The sequence below is a fragment of the Bos taurus genome, chromosome 11, assembly GCF_002263795.3.
Source record: "Bos taurus isolate L1 Dominette 01449 registration number 42190680 breed Hereford chromosome 11, ARS-UCD2.0, whole genome shotgun sequence".
In the NCBI taxonomy this organism is placed as follows: Eukaryota; Metazoa; Chordata; class Mammalia; order Artiodactyla; family Bovidae; genus Bos; species Bos taurus.
In genome coordinates, this window is record NC_037338.1 from 44,291,437 (window position 1) to 44,316,336 (window position 24,900).

At 41.7% G+C, this 24,900-nt stretch overlaps 1 protein-coding gene and 1 long non-coding RNA gene across 13 annotated transcripts in view; one reads left to right on the plus strand and one right to left on the minus strand.

Annotated features, from left to right (window-relative positions):
- Window positions 1-24,900, plus strand: part of SEPTIN10 (septin 10) — a 56,911-nt gene that overhangs the window by 24,058 nt on the left and 7,953 nt on the right. For all 11 annotated transcript variants that reach the window (XM_024998571.2, XM_024998572.2, NM_001046176.2 and 8 more), the window contains 5 exon segments: window positions 641-827; window positions 3,976-4,137; window positions 5,589-5,685; window positions 6,797-6,965; window positions 20,101-20,233. In XM_024998571.2, the coding sequence (XP_024854339.1) occupies window positions 641-827; window positions 3,976-4,137; window positions 5,589-5,685; window positions 6,797-6,965; window positions 20,101-20,233 (748 nt within the window).
- The window catches only part of LOC101904087 (uncharacterized), a 45,166-nt gene continuing 21,089 nt past the window's right edge, over window positions 824-24,900 (minus strand). Inside the window, exons 3-4 of one of the 2 annotated variants that reach the window (XR_003037170.2) lie at window positions 7,012-7,208; window positions 824-2,423 (exon numbers count right to left, since the gene is read on the minus strand). This is a non-coding gene — a long non-coding RNA (uncharacterized lncRNA). Of the gene's footprint in view, window positions 2,469-7,011; window positions 7,209-24,900 lie in introns of both variants that reach the window. The other variant, XR_003037169.2, reaches the window with a different exon arrangement.

Genomic DNA, 24,900 nt, shown 5'->3' on the forward strand with positions numbered 1-24,900 from the left:
TCTTCCCAAAGCAGAGCAGCCCCTGGGCACTGCTTTCTCTTGGGGTTAGGCATTTCAGGCAGGAGGATGGATCCATGCAAGGACTAAGCCTGTCGGCTGTAATGGGCCTTCCTCTGCTTGTAAGTAAATGAGAATAAAGTTGTGCCTCTGTCACCAGTTATGATACTTCCATGTGGGTGTGCCCTTTCCTTACTATGTTAATGCTTTCCATGCCACACAAATTTAATTTCAGAAACAAGAAGTCATGGAATTTGACTTAAGTAACTTTTATGTTGCTGATACTCATGTAGGGTAATACGCCATGTCCAGCATGGTTGCAATTAGATGCTTATCCTCCTTCAGCAGCCTGGCAGGTTTGGGGAGCCATGCCAGAGGGCTCCAGGTGTGAATGAGTGTGAGAGGCACATTCAGTGTCATTTCTGTAAAATCATTTAAGGCACAGGTTGTTCTGATAGTTTCAAAGTACTGCCTTTGTACCTGCACATTTGCACATTTATTTTATTACTGAAGTTATCTATTTAGCATAGAAGTCAACTGTTTGTTCACAGGTGAAAAAACAGATTTCAAACTTTAAATTTATGCAAATACTTTATCAAGATACCATGAATATATCATATTAAATATTTAAATATTTTTTCAGCTACCAACCAATAGTTGACTACATAGATGCTCAGTTTGAAGCTTACCTCCAAGAAGAGCTGAAGATCAAGCGCTCTCTCTTTAACTACCATGACTCCCGTGTCCACGTGTGCCTCTACTTCATCTCCCCGACAGGCCACTCCCTGAAGACACTGGATCTCTTGACCATGAAGAGCCTGGATAGCAAGGTGCGTCTGGAGAAGAACCAGTGGTTGCATTTCAGGATTTAGAGTGAACTGTTAAATATATAAATATATTTATGATATGTGCATATATCTTAACTATCTCATTCTGTATATTTTTAAAACATTTAGCAAGTTTCAATTTTAGGATATTTTACAGAGAAATTCAGTTTGGAAGATGAGATACAAAGAAAAAGTGTTAACATAAAATTTCAGTCCTTTTTTAGTGATTAAATTGCATGTCAGAATATGTGTATTCATTTTCATTTAACTATAGAATTTATTTGACACTAATTTTACTTTATGACACTATTAAATGATAAGAAGCTCACTGATGAAGATTAAGGTCTAAAGTCTCATGCAGTAAATTAATTTTAATTTGAACTGTATCCAGAAAACCTATTTTTAATTTCTGAGCCAATGAGCTATATATAAATTCAGGGAGCTGTAAGTAGTAGTATCCAGAAATTAACTCACTTCAGGTTTTTTTGTTTAAAGGATAAAGACTACACGCTCACACTAAAAAGGTCTCCAGGGTTCCCCTGTGACCTCTGACCTGGCTGAGCAGCCTGTGAGCTGGGACTGGGAGAGCATGGGGTCTACCAGGGCTGCCTTCTGTACAGGAGTCAGTGTGGGAGGCAGGTGGTGGGCATTTCAGCACAGAGACCAGCACTGTGGTCCCCTGGCTGAGACAAACCTGGAGGAGCTGGAGTGAGAGTCTGTTCACCTGATGGGATATTATAACCATTCAGCCAGTTATCTTCACAATTGAGTCTGATGTGTGGAAATCCACCCTTACTAAAGGGACATGAATGCAGGAGTGGGCAGCTTCATCTCAGGCAGACAGAGCTCCAGGCTGAGGTCTGTGTGGAGTTGTGGGGGTGACTTTCAGGGCTCCTCTGCTACTTGATCGCCCTGTGTTCTTGGCAAGTTTCCACCACTCTGAGCTTCAGTTTCTTCACTTTTAAAATCAAAACTATCTACCTCTGAAAGAAGTCTGAGGGTGATTAAATCGATAGTGCATCTTGTTCTTAAAAGATGACTCCACTGCTCTACATGGGGAATTACCTGTGCAGCTGGTGATATGACCCCATCTGCGGGGACATCTGCTTTCAGCCTGTGTCATGTCCTTCAGCTGATGGTGATGAGCTTGGCTGGGAATGTGAAGTGCTCCACACCTGCATTTACTCATAGTGGGCCCTCACACACTCTCCCACCTCCAGGGACACTGGGCCGGCCCTTGTGGTTCTTAGAATCCCAGGCGGCACCTGAGCAACAAGCACTGGGGGACTCTGAGGATCAAGGGTTGTTCCTACAGGATCTGAGGGTACACAGCACAGCAGGTGCAGGGGGAAGAGGATGGGAGGGAAAAGGGAGAGAGGGATCAGCCTCTATCAGGGTCTGAGGGTGGGGCATCTCGGGCTTCTCCAGTTCCCTCTTTTTGGGTGACTTTAAAGCACCCCCGTGGGACCTGGGGCTTGAAGGGAGAGGTGGGTCACCTAGACTTTCTGAAAGGAGTCCTCCAGGAGGGTGACCTGTTCCTTACCTGATGGCAGCCAGTAGCTGTGTCCTCAGGTGCTGGCTGTTTATTCTAATGGATATCTGAAACAGATGCCTCAGCAGTCAAATATCAGTCAGGTTTTCATACTACAATGAGAAAGCTTAATGTCAGCTACATACACTGGGGTGCTTCTGCTATTGATCCTGGAATCAATTAGAAGTATAACTTGGCATAGTTTACTGAATATCTAAGTATATATGATACTGAAATCAAGAACTTGGCATCAAATTTTTATATACTTTGACTAACTTATCTTGAAAGGTGTTTACCCAAAATTGCTGGAAAGTTTATTTCATGGTTAGTTGGAAAAATCTTTATCCCCTTTGGAACATATTTAAGACTAATAAATCCAAATGTACACACAGTAAATCAACGTGAAGCTGGAGAAGAAAAGGATGTTTAAGAATAGAAAAAGAATTATTTTAGTTTTCATTTCTACTCTGAAAATTATACCGACAGTTCACTCTTTTGACACATGTGACTACTCAGCCTGAAGTTTTTCACTAAAAACAAGCTAATAAATAACGAAAAGCCTATAAACCCTTTAATCTGTGGTGATATCACTCCTTTGTTGATACATTAATCTTACAGAACTGGGACTTTCCTGGTGGTCCAGTGGCTACCAATGCAGGAGGCCCAGGTTCAATCCCTGGTCAGGGAACTAGATCCTGCATGCCACAATGAAGACTGAAGATCCCACACTCCACAACTCGGACCCAGCACAGCCAAATAAATAAATATTTTTTAAACATCTCACAGAACTAGTCTTCATGTCCCTGCATCTCTTCCACTCTGGCCAGTGACAGGACTTTTAAATAATGCTGAAAAACTAATTCCTTTGAGTTGTGAATGTTTTTAGTTGGTATCCATAAAATTTCCCTCTGTCGACATGTGGGTAAGATTCTGACAGTGGGGTCAGATCAGATGCATTCACTGGGAAGAGGGGCTTGCTTCAGTGAAGGCAGAGGAGGCCTGTGGCCTGACCCATAGGTCTGCTGAAATCAGTCACCAAATTACTTAGTGCTGAGATTATTAACAGATAAAAATTCTTAGTGAATTATGCAGGTGATTTCAGCTCCTCTCTTACATTCTACTTATTTTGTGTATGATAGAATTGTAAGAGACAGAGGGGGAAATGTGAGATTTCTGAACCTGACTTCAGATGCAGGATGAACTTTGTAAGAGCTCTGCTTCTGAAAAGCAGTTATTACCAGGCCAGCATTTGCAGGAATGGCTGTGTAGGGCTGTCTGGTAAGAATGAAGCAGTGATTTCTACATCAGGAGCCTTCAAGCTTTTCCCTTGAAGGGCCAGGTAGTACATACTTCAGGCTTCACAGGTCATGGGCCTCTGGTGCAACTGCTCACTTCTGCTGTTACAGAATGAAAGTGATCACAGGAAATACATGATGTGTAATGAGTGGGCTTGGCCGTGTTTCAGGAACTCTTTACCTATGTAAACAGGCAATGAGTGGACCATAGTTTGCCTGTCCTAAGGAAATCTGTCAGAGCTTGAGTGGTTTTGAATTCAGAAACTTTGTTATTAAAAAATAAACCCTCGAATCATAAGATTTTGTTTTTCTTTATTCTTAATAGGTGAACATTATACCAGTGATTGCCAAAGCAGATGCCATTTCTAAAACTGAATTACAGAAGTTTAAGATCAAGCTCATGAGTGAACTGGTCAGCAATGGTGTTCAGATATACCAATTCCCAACAGATGATGAAACTATTGCTAAGATCAATGCTTCAATGAATGTAAGCTCTTAATTGAATAATTCTGTTTTATATACAAAAAAAGTGACATTGCTACTACATTTGTGAGCATTTTTCTTCCCTCCCTACTTTCACCTAAATGAAGTGATACATTTGTGAGACTGGGATTCTCCTTCTGTGGAACCATTTTTTATTTCCTTAGTAAGAGTCCTTTCTGTCCTGTCTTAAGGACAGGAGAAGACGGCACAGCCTCCCTCTTGAGAGACTTTACAGGGAGCTTTCTAATCTGGTATTTAAGCTCCTCCCTTACAGTATCACAAGTACATGTGAAACATTCACATAACTTTTGTGTTTTAATATAGAATATATTTAGTATATATTTTAATTATACATAACAGTATGATTAAAAATGACTAAGTCCTTTGTGTTACTTCAGGCTACCAAATTTCTTAAATACTTGGTTGGATTTTGACAGATCAAAGGTTTTGGAGTTCTTGTGGAACTTCCTAACCTCCCTGAGACTGTTAACTTACCTATAAAATGGGGCTCCCCATTTTCCTGAGACTGTTAACTTACCTATAAAACAGGTAAATGTTTTTAAAACAAAGGAGACAGCTTTGTTCACTGGTTGGCAGTGACATTCAGTACCTGTTCATTCCATTTCTCCTCTATTCCTTTTCTGATTTTTTCACACTTTGTCCATATTAAGATACTTAAACTAAATATATAAAAAGCTGACTTATGTAAAGGAAGTGATAATTCCTGTGTGTTAAACTCTTTATATCTGATTTTGTGTGTGTGTGCCCACCTGGAATACATTTTCAGAGGGTAACAATTAAGAGATTACACAGTCAATCATTAAATATTAAACATAATACTGTTTACATTAGATTTTCCCCTAAATTAATCCTCAGTGTCTGACAGGACAGTCTCCTCACTGCCATTAAATACAGCCACTGTGTCTTTTTTCACAATCTTCCTCTTGCTTCCTCTTGCTGTGCTATTTCTTCTATTCTGCTTGCTCTGTCTCCAGCTTGGTTGTGTCTTCCTGCCACAGAGATCTCTCCCTCCTCTACATTTCTGTAACATTTGTAGTTAGCATAGTTTGGGACTTAAATACTACTTGATATTGGTGTTATGTATGTATGTATACCCTAAATATAGTTATATACTTTAGTTATATGATGTGTATGTGATTTCTTCAACAGTCTTTTATATCCAAGACCATGAGGTAAATGATACCTGTGCTAGAATTCTTTTTTTTTTTGTATTCTTATAGCAAAGTTGGAATGCATGTGGGGCATTCTCAGTAACTACTTTTCTCTGTAGGGCCTGAGGATGACCATAGAACAGCTGGCATATATTCACAGGGCAGGTTTTAAAAGCTAAGGCATAGCAGACCATTTGACTTTAACACACTTGTCATTTAGTAAATGTCCTTTTCTCTGTTGCCATTGGTATGAGATGTGATTGATATGCTGGCTCCTTTGCAGGGACACCTGCCATTTGCTGTGGTGGGAAGTATGGATGAAGTGAAAGTTGGAAACAAGATGGTCAAAGCTCGCCAGTATCCCTGGGGCGTCGTACAAGGTAAAGGAGATCTACGAGGACATGTGTGCTTGCCTGACAGTCTAAAAGCTGCATTTAGTGCATCCTCGGAGGCAATGCTTATTTTGGGTTCTGACTAGCTGTCAGAAGGGCTGGCTGTGTTCTGTTTTGGCCACGTCTGCAGAGCCAAATAGAGCCTCCCCACTTCTTGTGTTAGACCAGTTAGTTACCTGTCAAGGTGTGCTAAGACACTCAGAAGGTAGGAACCACTAGTTGGGTACTTTGAACAGAATTTGAGTGTAAATAGTATTGTTTAAACATAGTACATAAATTAATTACTAGTTAATTCTGGAACACAATAAACCTTATAAATTTATATATTTTTACTTATAAAAGTATTGCCAACTATTTCCCAAACAGTCAGCCAAATGAAGATTTTTAGCATGTATCTAACATTGCAATGAGTATGAAATTAACTGTCTGGTTCATTCACTCATGGTACTAACTAATGGGGAAATAGACTACCCCTGCTGATAATGGTTTCTCAGTGCTGTTTTTTTAATTGACAAATTTTTTAATTAGTGGAAAATATTTACAAAACTTAACATTTTTAATGTTTAGAAAATATAAAGATAATTGTATTTACAACTATTGGTCACAATTAGGTACCTGACTCAGGACCACAAATGTGGCATAGTGGTTGTACAAGGATTTGATAATCACAGCAGGCACAGATGGTGTTGTTGAGTGTGCAGAATTTACCACCTTGAAGTTTTAGTGAAAAAATGTTATATACTCTTCTCAGGTGGTACGTGAAATGTCCTAAGGATGGTTTATAAACTGGTAACAAAATATTAGTGAAATTAGTGGAGCATACAGTACCAGATAGAATATATTTCTTTCCTGTTTCCCTTGGCTACCAAATTTAAGCCAGCACTCTGGTCTGTTAATGAGCACTGCCTGTAATTTGGTGTGTGTGATACAAGAAGTGCTTCCTTGGCTACTTGGGTGAAACAGCCATAGCTGTTCGTCAGACTGATCATTTCGCTGTTGCTTATTTCAAATATGTTTTCATTTACTCATCCATTCAACAAATACCAATTGTGTGTCAGGACTGAAAGTCACTATTGGTATTTTCTCTCTCTCTGGCTAGTGGAGAATGAAAACCACTGTGACTTTGTCAAGCTCCGGGAGATGCTCATTTGTACAAATATGGAGGATCTTCGAGACCAGACCCACACGAGGCATTATGAGCTGTACCGGCGCCGCAAGCTGGAGGAGATGGGCTTCATGGATGTGGGCCCAGAGAACCAGCCACTCAGGTGAGCAGCCAGCCAACGGAGGAGTGGGTGGCAGGGAGGATGGTACCTCTTTATCTGTCCAGGATGACGGGAGAATCTCCCACACCATGAAAGACCACTTAATAATGATTTATTATCACGGTTTCTATGCTGCTTGAATCACTGGAAGGCTTCTTGCTCTTGGAGGTCTCCAAGTCCTCATCCGACTCAGGGAGTTACGTAGAAGGAAGAACACAAGGTAGAATCTCAGGATTCCAGTACCTGCTGAAATAGAAACCAAAGGAAAAAACTCTCATTAGGAGGAGGAGCCAAGATGGCGGAGGAGTAGGACGGGGAGAACACTTTCTCCCCCACAAATTCATCAAAAGAGCATTTAAACGTTGAGTAAATTCCACAAAACAACTTCTGAATGCCGGCAGAGGACATCAGGCACCCAGAAAAGCAATCCAACTCTTCGAAAGGAGGTAGGAAAAAATATAAAAGACAAAAAAAGAGACAAAAGAGGGAGGGACGGAGTTCCGTCCCGGGAAGGGAGTCTTAAAAAGAGAGAAGTTTCCAAACACCAGGAAACCTTCTCACTGCTGAATCTGTGCCGAGCTTTGGAAGCACAGAGGGCAACATAACGGGGAGAAAAAATAAATAAACAATTAAAACTCGAAGATTGCGAGTCCTACAGTAACTCCCCCAGCGGAGAAGCAGCGCAGATGCCTGCACGCACCATTAGCAAGCGGGGGCTGGGCAGGGAGGCGCAGCGCAGGCTGCATCGCTTAGAGTAAGAATCTGGCCTGAATACCCTGAACACTATCTGAGCGAAATAATTTGGGCTAGCAAACCAGACTGTGGGATATCTACCACGCGAAAAGCCAGCCCCAACCTAAGACACCGCCAGGCCCGCGCACGGAACAAAGAACTGAACAGAGATAGCTGGCTGCAGACCTTCCCCCTCCGGTGACAGGCAGCCAGAGCCGGAAGGGGGCAATTGCAGCCCCAGAGAGACATTATCTATAAAACTGTAAGCAGGCTTCTTTGCTAACTAAAACTTCTTGGGGGTCTGGACAGTTAACATCTGCCTGAGAAGGTGCGCCGGTTTTACACCCAGATAACCGAGTGGCGGGGAGGCGATAAGTCGCAGCATTGGCGCTCGCCAAACACCTCATCACTTGAGCTGCTCGGACCTGGGAAGAGCACAAAACTCAGGCCCAACTGAGTCTGCGCCTCTGAGGACTGCCCGAGTGCCTGAACATGAGCGGCTTGGACCTGGGAGGTACATGCAGCCCAGGGCCAGCCTCGGATTGTTCCCGGAGGAACAACCTAGAGCCCGAGCAGTGTGGGCAGGGAGGCTACACGCGCCGTGAGCGGGGGCAGACCCAGTGTGGCTGAGGCACTGCGAACGCACGCCAGTGTTATTTGTTTGCAGCATCCCTCCCTCCCTCCCCACAGCGCGACTGAACAAAGAGAAGAAATACAGCTCCACCCATCAGAACACCGACACTAGCTTCCCTAACCAGGAAACCTTGACAAGCCACCTGTACAAACCCACACACAGTGAGGAAAAGCCACAATAAAGAGAACTCCACAAACTGCCAGAATACAGAAAGGACACCCCAAACTCAGCAATTTAAACAAGATAAAGAGACAGAGGAATAGCCAGCAGATAAAGGAACAGGATAAATGCTCACCAAACCAAACAAAAGAGGAAGAGATAGGGAATCTACCTGATAAAGAATTCCGAATAATGATAGTGAAACTGATCCAAAATCTTGAAATTAAAATGGAATCACAGATAAATAGCGTGGAGACAAGGATTGAGAAGATGCAAGAAAGGTTTAACAAGGACCTAGAAGAAATAAAAAAGAGTCAATATATAATGAATAATGCAACAAATGAAATTAAAAACACTCTGGAGGCAACAAATAGTAGAATAACAGAGGCAGAAGATAGGATTAGTGAATTAGAAGATAGAATGGTAGAAATAAATGAATCAGAGAGAATAAAAGAAAAACGAATTAAAAGAAATGAGGACAATCTCAGAGACCTCCAGGACAATATTAAACGCTACAACATTCGAATCATAGGGGTTCCAGAAGAAGAAGACAAAAAGAAAGACCATGAGAAAATACTTGAGGAGATAATAGTTGAAAACTTCCCTAAACTGGGGAAGGAAATAATCACCCAAGTCCAAGAAACCCAGAGAGTCCCAAACAGGACAAACCCAAGGCGAAACACCCCAAGACACATATTAATCAAATTAACAAAGATCAAACACAAAGAACAAATATTAAAAGCAGCAAGGGAAAAACAACAAATAACACACAAGGGAATTCCCATAAGGATAACAGCTGATCTTTCAATAGAAACTCTTCAAGCCAGGAGGGAATGGCAAGACATACTTAAAATGATGAAAGAAAATAACCTACAGCCCAGATTATTGTACCCAGCAAGGATTTCATTCAAGTATGAAGGAGAAATCAAAAGCTTCTCAGACAAGCAAAAGCTGAGAGAATTCTGCACCACCAAACCAGCTCTCCAACAAATACTAAAGGATATTCTCTAGACAGGAAACACAAAAATGGTGTATAAATTCGAACCCAAAACAATAAAGTAAATGGCAACGGGATCATACTTATCAGTAATTACCTTAAACATAAATGGGTTGAATGCCCCAACCAAAAGACAAAGACTGGCTGAATGGATACAAAAACAAGACCCCTACATATGTTGTCTACAGGAGACCCACCTCAAAACAGGGGACACATACAGACTGAAAGTGAAGGGCTGGAAAAAGATTTTCCATGCAAATAGGGACCAAAAGAAAGCAGGAGTAGCAATACTCATATCAGATAAAATAGACTTTAAAACAAAGGTTGTGAAAAGAGACAAAGAAGGTCACTACATAATGATCAAAGGATCAATCCAAGAAGAAGATATAACAATTATAAATATATATGCACCCAACACAGGAGCACCGCAGTATGTAAGACAAATGCTAACAAGTATGAAAGGAGAAATTAACAATAACACAATAATAGTGGGAGACTTTAATACCCCACTCACACCTATGGATAGATCAACTAAACAGAAAATTAACAAGGAAACACAAACTTTAAACGATACAATAGACCAGTTAGACCTAATTGATATCTATAGGACATTTCATCCCAAAACAATGAATTTCACCTTTTTCTCAAGCGCACATGGAACCTTCTCCAGGATAGATCACATCCTGGGCCATAAAGCTAGCCTTGGTAAATTCAAAAAAATAGAAATCATTCCAAGCATCTTTTCTGACCATAATGCAGTAAGATTAGATCTCAATTACAGGAGAAAAACTATTAAAAATTCCAACATATGGAGGCTGAACAACACGCTGCTGAATAACCAACAAATCACAGAAGAAATCAAAAAAGAAATCAAAATTTGCATAGAAACGAATGAAAATGAAAACACAACAACCCAAAACCTGTGGGACACAGTAAAAGCAGTCCTAAGGGGAAAGTTCATAGCAATACAGGCACACCTCAAGAAACAAGAAAAAAGTCAAATAAATAACCTAACTCTACACCTAAAGCAACTAGAAAAGGAAGAAATGAAGAACCCCAGGGTTAGTAGAAGGAAAGAAATCTTAAAAATTAGAGCAGAAATAAATGCAAAAGAAACAAAAGAGACCATAGCAAAAATCAACAAAGCCAAAAGCTGGTTCTTTGAAAGGATAAATAAAATTGACAAACCATTAGCCAGACTCATCAAGAAACAAAGGGAGAAAAATCAAATTAATAAAATTAGAAACGAAAATGGAGAGATCACAACAGACAACACAGAAATACAAAGGATCATAAGAGACTATTATCAACAATTATATGCCAATAAAATGGACAACGAAGAAGAAATGGACAAATTCTTAGAAAAGTACAACTTTCCAAAACTCGACCAGGAAGAAATAGAAAACCTTAACAGACCCATCACAAGCACGGAAATTGAAACTGTAATCAAAAATCTTCCAGCAAACGAAAGCCCAGGTCCAGACGGCTTCACAGCTGAATTCTACCAAAAATTTAGAGAAGAGCTAACACCTATCCTGCTCAAACTCTTCCAGAAAATTGCAGAGGAAGGTAAACTTCCAAACTCATTCTATGAGGCCACCATCACCCTAATACCAAAACCTGACAAAGATCCCACAAAAAAAGAAAACTACAGGCCAATATCACTGATGAACATAGATGCAAAAATCCTAAACAAAATTCTAGCAATCAGAATCCAACAACACATTAAAAAGATCATACACCATGACCAAGTGGGCTTTATCCCAGGGATGCAAGGATTCTTCAATATCCGCAAATCAATCAATGTAATACACCACATTAACAAATTGAAAAACAAAAACCATATGATTATCTCAATAGATGCAGAGAAAGCCTTTGACAAAATTCAACACCCATTTATGATAAAAACTCTCCAGAAAGCAGGAATAGAAGGAACATACCTCAACATAATAAAAGCTATATATGACAAACCCACAGCGAACATTATCCTCAATGGTGAAAAATTGAAAGCATTTCCTCTAAAGTCAGGAACAAGACAAGGGTGCCCACTTTCACCATTACTATTCAACATAGTTTTGGAAGTTTTGGCCACAGCAATCAGAGCAGAAAAAGAAATAAAAGGAATCCAAATTGGAAAAGAAGAAGTAAAACTCTCACTATTTGCAGATGACATGATCCTCTACATAGAAAACCCTAAAGACTCCACCAGAAAATTACTAGAACTAATCAATGATTATAGTAAAGTTGCAGGATATAAAATCAACACACAGAAATCCCTTGCATTCCTATACACTAATAATGAGAAAACAGAAAGAGAAATTAAGGAAACAATTCCATTCACCATTGCAACGAAAAGAATAAAATACTTAGGAATATATCTACCTAAAGAAACTAAAGACCTATATATAGAAAACTATAAAACACTGGTGAAAGAAATCAAAGAGGACACTAATAGATGGAGAAATATACCATGTTCATGGATTGGAAGAATCAATATAGTGAAAATGAGTATACTACCCAAAGCAATTTATAGATTCAATGCAATCCCTATCAAGCTACCAACAGTATTCTTCACAGAGCTAGAACAAATAATTTCACAATTTGTATGGAAATACAAAAAACCTCGAATAGCCAAAGCAATCTTGAGAAAGAAAAATGGAACTGGAGGAATCAACCTACCTGACTTCAGGCTCTACTACAAAGCCACAGTTATCAAGACAGTATGGTACTGGCACAAAGACAGAAATATAGATCAATGGAACAAAATAGAAAGCCCAGAGATAAATCCACGCACATATGGACACCTTATCTTTGACAAAGGAGGCAAGAATATACAATGGATTAAAGACAATCTCTTTAACAAGTGGTGCTGGGAAATCTGGTCAACCACTTGTAAAAGAATGAAACTAGAACACTTTCTAACACCATATACAAAAATAAACTCAAAATGGATTAAAGATCTCAACGTAAGACCAGAAACTATAAAACTCCTAGAGGAGAACATAGGCAAAACACTCTCTGACATACATCACAGCAGGATCCTCTATGACCCACCTCCCAGAATATTGGAAATAAAAGCAAAAATAAACAAATGGGACCTAATTAACCTTAAAAGCTTCTGCACATCAAAGGAAACTATTAGCAAGGTGAAAAGACAGCCTTCAGAATGGGAGAAAATAATAGCAAATGAAGCAACTGACAAACAACTAATCTCAAAAATATACAAGCAACTCCTACAGCTCAACTCCAGAAAAATAAATGACCCAATCAAAAAATGGGCCAAAGAACTAAATAGACATTTCTCCAAAGAAGACATACAGATGACTAACAAACACATGAAAAGATGCTCAACATCACTCATTATCAGAGAAATGCAAATCAAAACCACTATGAGGTACCATTTCACACCAGTCAGAATGGCTGCGATCCAAAAGTCTACAAATAATAAATGCTGGAGAGGGTGTGGAGAAAAGGGAACCCTCTTACACTGTTGGTGGGAATGCAAACTAGTACAGCCACTATGGAGAACAGTGTGGAGATTCCTTAAAAAATTGGAAATAGAACTGCCTTATGATCCAGCAATTCCACTGCTGGGCATACACACTGAGGAAACCAGAAGGGAAAGAGACACGTGTACCCCAATGTTCATTGCAGCACTGTTTATATAGCCAGGACATGGAAGCAACCTAGATGTCCATCAGCAGATGAATGGATAAGAAAGCGGTGGTACATATACACAATGGAGTATTACTCAGCCATTAAAAAGAATACATTTGAATCAGTTCTAATGAGGTGGATGAAACTGGAGCCTATTATACAGAGTGAAGTAAGCCAGAAGGAAAAACACCAATACAGTATACTAACGCATATATATGGAATTTAGAAAGATGGTAACGATAACCCTGTATACGAGACAGCAAAAGAGACACTGACGTATAGAACAGTCTTATGGACTTTGTGGGAGAGGGAGAGGGTGGGAAGATTTGGGAGAATGGCATTGAAACATGTAAAATATCATGTATGAAACGAGATGCCAGTCCAGGTTCAATGCACGATACTGGATGCTTGGGGCTAGTGCACTGAGACGACCCAGAGGGATGGTATGGGGAGGGAAGAGGGAGGAGGGTTCAGGATGGGGAACACATGTATACCTGTGGTGGATTCATTTTGATATTTGGCAAAACTAATACAATTATGTAAAGTTTAAAAATAAAATAAAATTAATTAAAAAAAAAAACTCATTATTTGATTTTAATTTTGTATTTATATGAAAAAAATGAAAGTATATTATTATTTTAAAAGTTGGAAGATGAAATCATTAAATAAAACTATGAAGCTGTTGTCTCTCATCCTGATGGAAGTTCTGGAATGACTAAATGTAGGAAAATTTCTTATAAAGGAAGCATGAACATTTTTGTGGGGAGTCAGAGATTAGACTAAAGATATTACCATAAGTTACAGGAACTATAACTTGCTCAGTGGTTAGAGCATGAAGTGTTGTTGGAACTTCTTTTATTATTTTATATGCTGATACACTCCTGAGGTCTTTTTTTAAAATTAAACTATGCAAACGTGCTAAATCAGGTTTATTTTTATGTCACATTCCTAAACAATTCTGCTCAGGACCAGCACTGTTTTAAATCTGCTATGGGACCAAGGGTTCCTCGGCATCTCATTCTGACTCTGCAGCCCCTCCGTGGTGTCCTGTCTGCACCAGAGCAAACACCATGAGAGGGGGGAGCCCTAGAGCCAGCTGCCACTGCACGTGACCTTTGGGAATGTTTAATATCAGGTGAGGCTAAACACTTTTCCATTCTACAGATTAATGAGTTTTTTAGCTCTGGCAGCGTAATAAACTAAGAATTCTATATAGCTCACCCTCCTCACCAATTTTGGGCGTGCTGTAACAGACTGGTTCTAGTAAAGTGATTTTCTCTGCTGAAGAGAAATTGTCCAGCACTGGCATCCCTAGTGTTTCCCAGAGGAGGCTTCATTTCTCATTCTTCCAAGTCTGAGGTTACACAGGGGTCTCTGTGTGCATGAGTGAGAAGAGGGATAGATCAGTTATCAGTCACCTGCGGGTGATGTAGAAATACAGGCTCGGAATTTCTGGATATGGAATCTAAGAATCACATTTAAGTTAAAATCCGCATCCAGCCCTTTGCCAGGTATGTCCTGCTGGTCAGTGGGTAGATGTGCACCATGGGATAGAGAGACCCTGCCTGTGGAGGGCCCCAGAGTGGGGCAGGAGGAGGACGCTCCTGCCCTGTTATGATGAGCAGAAGCTGGGCATGAGGAGACCCAGGCGGGAGGCTGCTATGGGCATCCAAGCACAAACACAGGGGCTTGGTAGTGGTGGTGGCAGGGGGATGGTCAGATGCGTGTTTACCCTTCCAGGGGAACTGGAAGGTGAACTTAATGGGACTCAGGAAGGGAGAGGTGGGCCATGTTGAGGGGGACTGGGTTGTGCTGTCGCTGTACAGCAGTGCAATATAGTCCATTCGCTTCCTTTGCCATTCTCAGAAGAGCAGGCCATGTCAGTCATGATTACGGTGCTGGCCAGGGCTTGCAGGTTCGAAGGGAGAAAACCAGCAGTTTCATTCTACTGCTGGAGTGGAAGGATGAACAGACCATTTCCAGTCTTTCTTCCAGGACAGTGAGATGTCTTATGGGCCCAACTTAGGACGTGTGCCCATGTCTCGGCAGGGTGGGCGTGAGCCTGACTGGCTGTCCCACCAAGACGCCTCCTGTGGGGAGAAGTAGAATAGCAACACAACTGGATACAGGTGGTGGGCAGGCAAGGTGAACAGCCATTCTTTTAGTATTTCTTCAGTTTGGGAAGCATTGTCCACTGGACAGGTGGAGAATGGGAAAGGAGGCTCTTCAGTGGATGGTGAGAGGGTAGGAGCAGTGGCTACAGGCTGCTGAAAGAGGATGGATGGCAGAAGCAGGAAGGATAAGGACTCCACTCGGGGATGGGGGGGCCTGCCTGCTGCCCAGGAGCTGGTGGGCCTCTACCCTGCCCTGGCCTGCAAGTCCTAACGAGACAAGATTCCCTGGGCCAGGCATGCACAGTATCTCTCCTCTTCATGCTTTCTCATTTGTGGATACACTGTTTGATAAAACTTCTGTCATTCTTTCTAGTCTGGGGTCTTAGGAAGGTTTCAGGAGTGTGGTTTCAAGAACTTATATTCCGTCTTTTGGGGAATCTTCCCATTTACTTCGTGTGTGTGCAACAGCAGTCACTATAATTTGCTTGGCATGTAAAATCTGTCCCTCGATATTGTATCAACTAGAAAAATAAGCCTGTCTGGATGACCTCTTCTCTTTAAGACCCCGCTTCCTCCCTGCAGCATCTTCATTTCCTTTCACTGACTGGTTGTGCGGAGTTGTGATTCATGTCCCAGTCTACCCACGCCAATCTCGTGCTTTTCATGAGGTTCAGGTAATGGCATTGTGTGTACCCTTAAGGTCTTAATTAACTGATCTTTAATTATTTAAACTACATAAAACATGCTTTTATAAACCTCAAATCCCTAAGCTACTTTAGATGAACTTAACAGTCTTGTTGATCATCATTGCTCTAGAGTTTGGAAGGTCGATTTGTGTGGTATTTTAGAGTTCCTTAAGTGTCTGGAAAAATTTCTGTGTCATACACTTTGTTTCTTTGGAACTCTCAAGAAGTAGTTCCCTTTCTGTGTTTGGCCTACAGCAGAAGTGGGGGCGCTCAGCAGTCCTGGGAGAGCTGGACCCTAAGCTCACGGATGAGGTCCCAAGAGAGGGTCCTTACAGTTGGCTCTGTAAGCTTCCATGTCACGGTGGGCACGTGTGACAGATGGAGAGCACATCAGAGCAGTGCTTCCCTTTACCTTCTGCTGAGGCATCATTTTAGGCAGGATTTATCGGGGTTATGAATGTGGGCTTTGGAGCACGTCTGACCAGGTTCCAGCTCCAGTTCTGTCCTTGCTAACTCTGTCCCTCTGGGCAGATGACCTCACTCTGAGCGTCAGCACACTAACCCTGCAGGACAGTGTTGGTGCCTGTTCTTCAAGGTGCCACACGGATTAGTGAGAGTCCAGACCAGTCCCTGCTGCTGCTGCTAAGTTGCTTCAGTCGTGTCCGACTCTGTGCAACCCCATAGACAGCAGCCCACCAGGCTCCGCCATCCCTGGGATTCTCCAGGCAAGAACACTGGAGTGGGTTGCCATTTCCTTCTCCAATGCATGAAACTGAAAAGTGAAAGTGAAGTCACTCAGTCGTGTCCGACTCTTTGCAACCCCATGGACTGCTGCCTAGCAGGCTCCTCCGTCCATGGGATTTTCCAGGCCAAGAGTACTGGAATAGGGTGCCACAGCTATTAAGTGTCTGGTCTTTTCTCTTTGTCAAGTGGCTTGACTTTCCTCCTAAACAACTCAAGGGCTTGTGTAAATAAATTTCTGAGAACATTTTAAAAGTTAGATTTGACATGATTTAGATACATTATTTAAACCAAGTTATGTCTTTAAAAGCTATCAGTCCAGTGTAGGACCACTGAAATGTGAGTGAAGGTGGCATGACTGATTTAGAGCCTTCTTTAAAACAAGACCAAAACAAACACAGAAAAAATAAAACAAAAAAAAAAACCTCATAAGAAATAAGATGCCTCCTTGAGATCAGAGGCATTAATGTGATCATCGAGAACACTGTGTATATTTATAAACTTTGCTCCTAAAGACAATGTATAGGATTGTTGCTCCTTGGAACACATGCTGTAAGTACCACACACTCATGCTCAGCTGTAAGAACTAATGTGTAACATTTCTTACTCTGATTTTCCTTCAGTTCAGTTCAGTTACTCAGTCGTGTCTAACTCTTTGTGACCCCATGGACTGCAACACACCAGGCTTCCCTGTCCATCACCAACTCCCAGACCTTCCTCAAACTCATGTCCATTGAGTCAGTGATGCTGTCCAACCATATCATCCTCTGTTATCCCCTTCTCCTCCTGCCTTCAGTCTTTCCCAGCATCAGGGTCTTTTCCAATGAGTCAGTTCTTCTCATCATGTGGCCAGAGTACTGGAGTTTCCGTTTCAGCATCAGTCCTTCCAATGAACACCCAGGACTGATCTCCTTGCAGTCCAAGGGACTCTCAAGAGCCTTCTCCAACACCACAGTTCAAAAGCATCCATTCTTCGGCACTCAGCTTTCTTTATGGTTCAACTCTCACATCCATACATGACTACTGGAAAAACCATAGCTTTGACTAGATGGACCTTTGTTGACAAAGTAATGTCTCTGCTTTTTAATATGCTATCTATGCTGGCCATAGCTTTTCTTCCAAGGAGCAAGCGTCTTTTAATTTCATGGCTGCAGTCACCACCTGCAGTGGTTCTGGAGCCCGCCAAAATAAAGTTCTCACTGTTTCCATTGTTTCCTCATCTGTTTGCCATGAAGTGATGGGACTGTATGCCATGATCTTAGTTTTCTTAATGTTGAGTTTTAAGCCAACTTTTTCACTCTCTTCTTTCACTTTCATCAAGAGGCTCTTTAGTTCTTCTTCACTTTCTGCCATAAAGGTGATGTCATCTGCATATCTGAGGTTATTGATATTTCTCCCAGAAATCTTGATTTCAGCTTGTGCTTCATCTAGCCCCGCATTTTACATGATGTACTCTGCATATAAGTTAAATAAGCAGGGTGACAGTACAGCCTTGACATACTCCTTTCCCAATCTGGAAACAGTCCATTGTTCCATGTCCAATTCTAACTGTTGCTTCTTGACCTGCATACAGATTTCTCAGGAGGCAAGTCTGGTGGTCTGGTATTCCCATCTCTTGAAGAATTTTCCACAGTTTGTTGTGATCCACACAGTCAAAGGCTTCGACATAATCAATAAAGCAGAAGTATGTTTTTCTGGAACTCTCTTGCTTTTTTGATGATCCAGCAGATGTTGGCAATTTGATCTCTGGTTCCTCTGCCTTTTCTAAATCCAGCTTGAACATCTGGAAGTTCACAGTTCATGTAATGTTGAAGCCTGGCTTGGAGAATTTTGAGCATTACTTTGCTAGCGTGTGAGATGACTGCAATTGTGCAGTAGTTTGAACATTCTTTGGCTTTGCCTTTCTTTGGAATTGGAATGAAAACTGACCAATTTTCCTTAAAGGTATACAGTTCTATCCATAAAAGATTTATTTCTCTGGTTAGACAAGATTAGTAAAATTCCTAAATTTTATCACATTTTAAATCTACTTAGCTATAAAGTATTTTCATAAGCAGTAGAAATTTCTAATCATGACACACCTGTTAAAGTCAGTTTATTGTATTCCCTGTTAAACATTGGGACGTTCTCTCAGTGAGCTGCGGTGGAAGGGCTCAGCGCTTCTGCATGTGGGGAGGTCTGTGGTTCCTCTGAAATTTCACAGGCAAGAGAGGCGCTTGCCATGGAGTTCCAGGAAGTCCCTGCTCTGTGGGCTACACTGGCCCTACTTCCCTGCAGTCTCTGTCATTAGATGAACATTTATGAAGAAACCGTAGTGTCAGAGAGCTCTGCTGGACAGCTGGATTACAAAGATGCTGAGCTGGTGGAAGAGAGATGCAGTTGGGGTGGGAATGCCCAGGAAGAAGTATAAACAAAGAGCCATGGAAGTGTGTGGAGGGAACAGGGGATTCCACCCAGGGAGACTAGAAGCGGATTCCTGGAGGGATAGGACTTGTAGGGCAGAGTGAGGGCAGGGCAGCAGGCAGTGGCTGGAGCAAGAGATGTGTGCCTGAAACCTGAGGAGGAGAGGTCTGTTTGCAGGATTCTGCAGTTTCTAAAGTGCTCTCGTTTTGAAGATAATATAACTAATGCAGAAGGAAAAGATAAAAGAGATCTGTGTTTTTGGTGGAAAAATCTGAGGAGTGGCAGGAAGAACAAAATGAAAGAAAGATGAACTCAAATCTTAGAGCTCAATTAGATTATTAAAACAGTGAAGGCAGAAAAGCTCAAAGACCAAGTTGGGCTGAACAGTGTGTCTGTAGAAATCAAAATAAGCCTGGACTGAGATGATGTTGGGGTCCCAGGCTGAACTCCCAGACCCTGGTGATCAGACGTGGTGACGAATAGAGGGGAGGAGTCCAGAGAAGTGGATGGAGGAACCCGTGTGGGGTGAAACGAGCACTTTTGGGAGTGCTGGCACAGCAGGGACCCACAGACAGACCCGCGCTCCCTGAAGGAGGTGGGCTCTCCCTGCCTGTGGCTCCCTGGAGGCACACACGCGGTGACAGTCACGAGGCCTAACCTGGAAGTTTGAATGTTTGCAGGTTTCTACGTCATCTTGCTAACATGCTGCTGCTGCTGCTAAGTCGCTTCAGTCATGTCCGACTCTGTGCGACCCCATAGACAGCAGCCCACCAGGCTCTGCCGTCCCTGGGATTCTCCAGGCAAGAACACTGGAGTGGGTTGCCATTTCCTTCTCCAATGCATGAAAGTGAAAAGTGAAAGTGAAGTCGCTCAGTCGTGTCCGACTCTTTGCGACCCCATGGACTGCAGCCTACCAGGCTCCTCCACCCATGGGATTTTCCAGGCAAGAGTACTGGAGTGGGGTGCCATTGCCTTCTCCGTTGCTAACATGAGAGTAACACAAATAACTTTTCAGTCTTCAGGAGACCTACGAAGCCAAGAGACACGAGTTCTATGGTGAGCGCCAGAGGAAGGAAGAAGAGATGAAGCAGCTATTTGTGCAGCGCGTGAAGGAGAAAGAAGCCATCCTGAAAGAAGCTGAGAGAGAGGCAAGTGTGCTATTTGCTGTGATTTCTATTTGGGGTGTCCTATTAACCTGGGGGTCTATCTCAAGAATTAACAGGTGGTTTTGAAGACGAGCTGTTCTTTAAGAGTAGCTATTCTAACATGTAGTCTTTGGATGCAGAATTTTACCAAAAAAAAAAAAATCACAGGCTGAAAACAAAAAATTTTGCCTTTGTGAACAAAGTGTCTTTGATTAGAAGTGGTGTATTGAGTGCTGGTAGAGGACTACATTACCAAGAAGGGTTTCAACTATCTTAACTAGGAGGCAGAGATGCTTTAGCTAAGGTTTGATAAGCCCTTTTGAGTTTTGAGAGTCACTCACACTGTTGTTTGCTGGAAGTGGGTGGCTCAGAGCTGTTGAGTGTGAAGTCAGGCTTCCTGGGGGAGGTGGGTGGTCCAGGTGGCCTTGGCACAGAATTATCTGCAAAGAATTTTGTTTGGTTCTCTTTAGTTTTGTTTGCTTGTGGTTCTTCAAGGATAAATTTTACCTTTACTTGAGTTAAGGTATCTTCTGTAGACTTAACTGCAATGGCTGCATCTAAGTAAATGGATTCTAAGTTAAGCTGAGGATCAAAAAGGAAGAGCTGCAAAAAAAAATTTCTGAGAGAAGACAGGAATGTTAATACAAATGAACTTGCTAATATGAGAGTTCCTGAAGAGTTATTTGTTGTTCTTGTTCAGTCACTCAGTCATGTCCAACTCTTTGAGAGCCTATGGACTACAGCACAGCAGGCTTCCCTGTCCTTCACCATCTTCCAGAGCTTGCTCAAACTTCTGTTCATTGAGTCAGTGATGCCATCCAACAATCTCATACTGTCGTCCCCTTCTCCTCCTGCCTTCAGTCTTTCCCAGCATCAGGGTCTTTTCCAGTGAGTCAACTCTTCACATCAGGTGGCCAAAGTATTGGAGCTTCAGCATCAGTCCTTCCAATGAATACTCAGGATTGATTTCTTTTAGTATTGACTGGTTTTATCTCCTTGCAGTCCAAGGGACTCTCTAGAGTCTTCTGCAACACCACAGTTCAAAAGCATCAATCCTTCGGCCCTCAGCCTTCTTTATGGTCCAACTCTCATATCCATCCATGAGTACTGGAAAAACCATAGCTCTGACCATACGGACCTTTGTTGGCAAAGTAATGTCTCTGCTTTTTAATATGCTATCTAGGTTGGTCATAGCTTTTCTTCCAAGAAACAAGCGTCTTTTCATTTCACGGCTGCAGTCATCATCTGCAATGATTTTGGAGCCAAAGAAAATGAGGTCTGTCACTGTTTCCATTGTTTCCCCATCTATTTGCCACGAAGTGATGGGACTATATGCCATGATCTTAGTTTTCTGAAGTTTTAAGAAAACTTAAAAAAGTTTCAAACCAACTTTTTCACTCTCCTCTTTCATCAAGAGGCTCTTTAGTTTTCCACTTCCTGCCATAACGGTGGTATCATCTGCATATCTGAGGTTATTGATACTTCTCCCAGCAATCTTGATTCCAGCCTTGCTTCATCCAGCCCAGCATTTCACATGATGTACTCTGCACAGAAGTTAAATAAGCAGGGTGACAATATACAGCCTTGACGTACTCCTTTCCCAGTCTGAAACCAGTCTGTTGTTCCATGTCCTGTTCTAATTGTTGCTTCTTGACCTGCATACAGGTTTCTCAGGAGTCAGGCAAGGTAGTCTGCTATTCTCATCTCTTTAAGAATTTTCCAGTTTGTTGTGATCCACACAGTCAAAGGCTTTAGTGTAGTCAATGAAGCAGATGTTTTTCTGAAATTCTCTTGCTTTTTCTATAATCCACCAGATGTTGGCAATTTGATCTCTAGTTCCTCTGCCTTTTCTAAATCCAGCTTGAACATCTGAAAGTTCAAGGTTCACATACTGTTGAAGCCTGACTTGGAGAATTTTGAGCATTACCTTTGCTAGTGTGAAAGATGACTACAATTGTGCGGTAGTTTGAACATTCTTTGGCATTGCTTTTTTTGGGGCTTGGAATGAAAACTGACCTTTTCCAGTCCTGTGGTCACTGCTGAGTTTTCCAAATTTGCTGACATAATGAATGGAGCACTTAACAGCATTATCTTTTAGGATCTGAAATAGCTCAACTGGAATTCCATCACTTCCACTAGCTTTGTTCGTAGTGATGCTTCCTAAGGCCCACTTGACTTCACATTCCAGGATGTCTGGCTCTAGGCAAGTGATCACTCCATCCATCGTGGTTATCTGGGTCATAAGATCTTTTTTGTATAGTTCTTTTGTGTATTCTTGTCACCTCTTAGTATCTTCTGCTTCTATTAGGTTCATACCGTTTCTGTCCTTTATTGTGTGCATCTTTGCATGAAATGTTCCTTTGGTATCTCTAATTTTCTTGAAGAGATCTCTAGTTTTTCCCATTCTATTGTTTTCCTCTGTTTGTTTGCACTGTTCACTTAGGAAGACTTTCTTATCTCTCCTTGCTATTCTTTGGAACTCTGCATTCAGATGGGCAAAATGATTGTCTAAGGAGGTCTTACAAATAGCTGAGTAAAGAAGAAAAGCAAAAGGCAAAGGAGAAAAGGAAAGATATACCCATCTGAATGCAGAGTTATTGGTAATCAAATTATTCATGAGAACATGCATGCATGCTAAGTCATTTCAGTCATGATCAACTCTTTGCAACTCCATGGACTATTGCCCAACAGGCTCCTCTGTCCGTGGGATTCTCCAGGCAATACTGGAGTTGGCTGCCATGCCCTTCTCCAGGGGATCTTCCCGACCATCTCTTGCTTTTCCTGCACTGGCAGGCAGGTTATCGCTAATGCCACCTCGGAAGCTTAATTTAACTATACAAACCTATTATTTAAAATACTCTGATAGTACTTGCTATTTAAATAAACCCAATAGTAAGTGGTTTTATAAATTTAATAATGTACAAATATATCTTGTCTATAATTTGATCTTTATTTTCAAAAAGTTCAGACAATGGGAAAGTGAAAGTACAGGGTACCCATGTCCATCCCCACACCTAGATTTAGAATGGACATATCACCATCTTTAGAGTGTATGTTTTCCTGGCTGCCTGAAGGCTGGTGTAAACATCAAAGGCATGTCATGCATTCCTGAAGCTCAGGTGCCTTCTCCTCCATAACCATGGTACCAGTATTACACCTAAGAACAGTAATAGCAATGCCACAATCTAACCTGATCATCAGTTCATAATCAAATTTCTCCAGTCATCCCAAGATTATCTTTTGTTATTCCTTTCTATTTGGTGATTTTTTGTTTTTGAACCAGAATTCAATCTTAGGTCTAATATTGCATTTAGTGTTCTGTTTTGTGTCGTCTCTTATTCGAGAACAGTGCCTAGCTTGAAGTTATTTTGAAATACAAACATTGAGGAAGACTGTGATGAGTAGGAAACTGTGCTGGCTTTTCTTCTGATTAGCATACGCTTCTCTTGTAAGAGTTTCTCTCTCATATATCATGGTTCTCAGTTTCTCCAAGGAGAAGATGTAGAAGTGCTTTACAGTTGAATTTTAATTTTTAAAAACCCCCATAAGAATATTTGGGCTTCCCTGGTGGCTCAGATGGTAAAGAATCTGCCTACAATACAGGAGACTTGGGTTCAATCCGTGGGTTGGGAAGATCCCCTGGAGGAGGGCATGGCAACCCACTCCAGTATTTATGCCTGGAGAATCCCCATGGACAGAGTACCCTGCCAGGCTACAGTCCTTGGGGTCGCAGAGTCAGATACAGCTGATAGACTTTCACTTCACTAATTTCTTCAAAACATCTGTTAATTATTCAATAATTATCCATGAGTTACACATAATAAAGGGCTTCCCTGGTGGGTCAGATGGTAAAGAATCTGCCTGCCAATGCAGGAGACACTGATTCTATCCCTGGGTGGGGAAGATCCCCTGGAGGAGGGCATGGCAACCCACTCCAGTACTCTTACCTAGAATCCCCATGGACAGAGGAGCCTGGCGGGCTACAGTTCATGGGGTCGCAAAGATTTGGACATGACTGAGCAACTAAGCACAATTTTGCTCAAATGTGTATTACTTAAAAGTAAATTGAAAATTCAGGGTGACCAAATGGTTGAAAGAAAAAGAAGTATTATTTGTCACTAGGTGCTTTGTAGATTTTTTTTTAATGATTCAAACACTGTATTGTATTAATGATGAAGTTATGAGTTTAAAGTTGTCACAAGAGTGACAACTTATAATTATGTAAGCTTACAAATAGTAGATTAGGGACCTGTTTTATTCATATTACAATAATATTAATAAGTTCCCCCATGACCAGTTTCATCCTGCAAAGCTTGTAGGTTATCATCTATACTTTATAGAGTCAGGTCTGGTGAAGAAGGGCGTCTGGGGTCATCAGCGGTTATGTGAGTGATGATTCACTCAAGAACCATCAGGTGAGCTTCCCTGGTGGCTCAGGGACAAAGAATCTATCTGCCAATGCAGGAAACATGGGTTCCAATCCTGATCCAGGAAGCTTCCACGTGCTGAGGAACAACTAAGCCCTTGTGCCACAACTTTTGAGCCTCTGCTCTAGAGCCCATGCTCTGCAACAAGAGAAGTCACTGCAGTGAGAAGTCCTCACAGTGTAACTAGAAAGCAGACCCCACTCGCAACTAGAGAAAAGCTCATGCAGCAAGAAAGACCCAGCA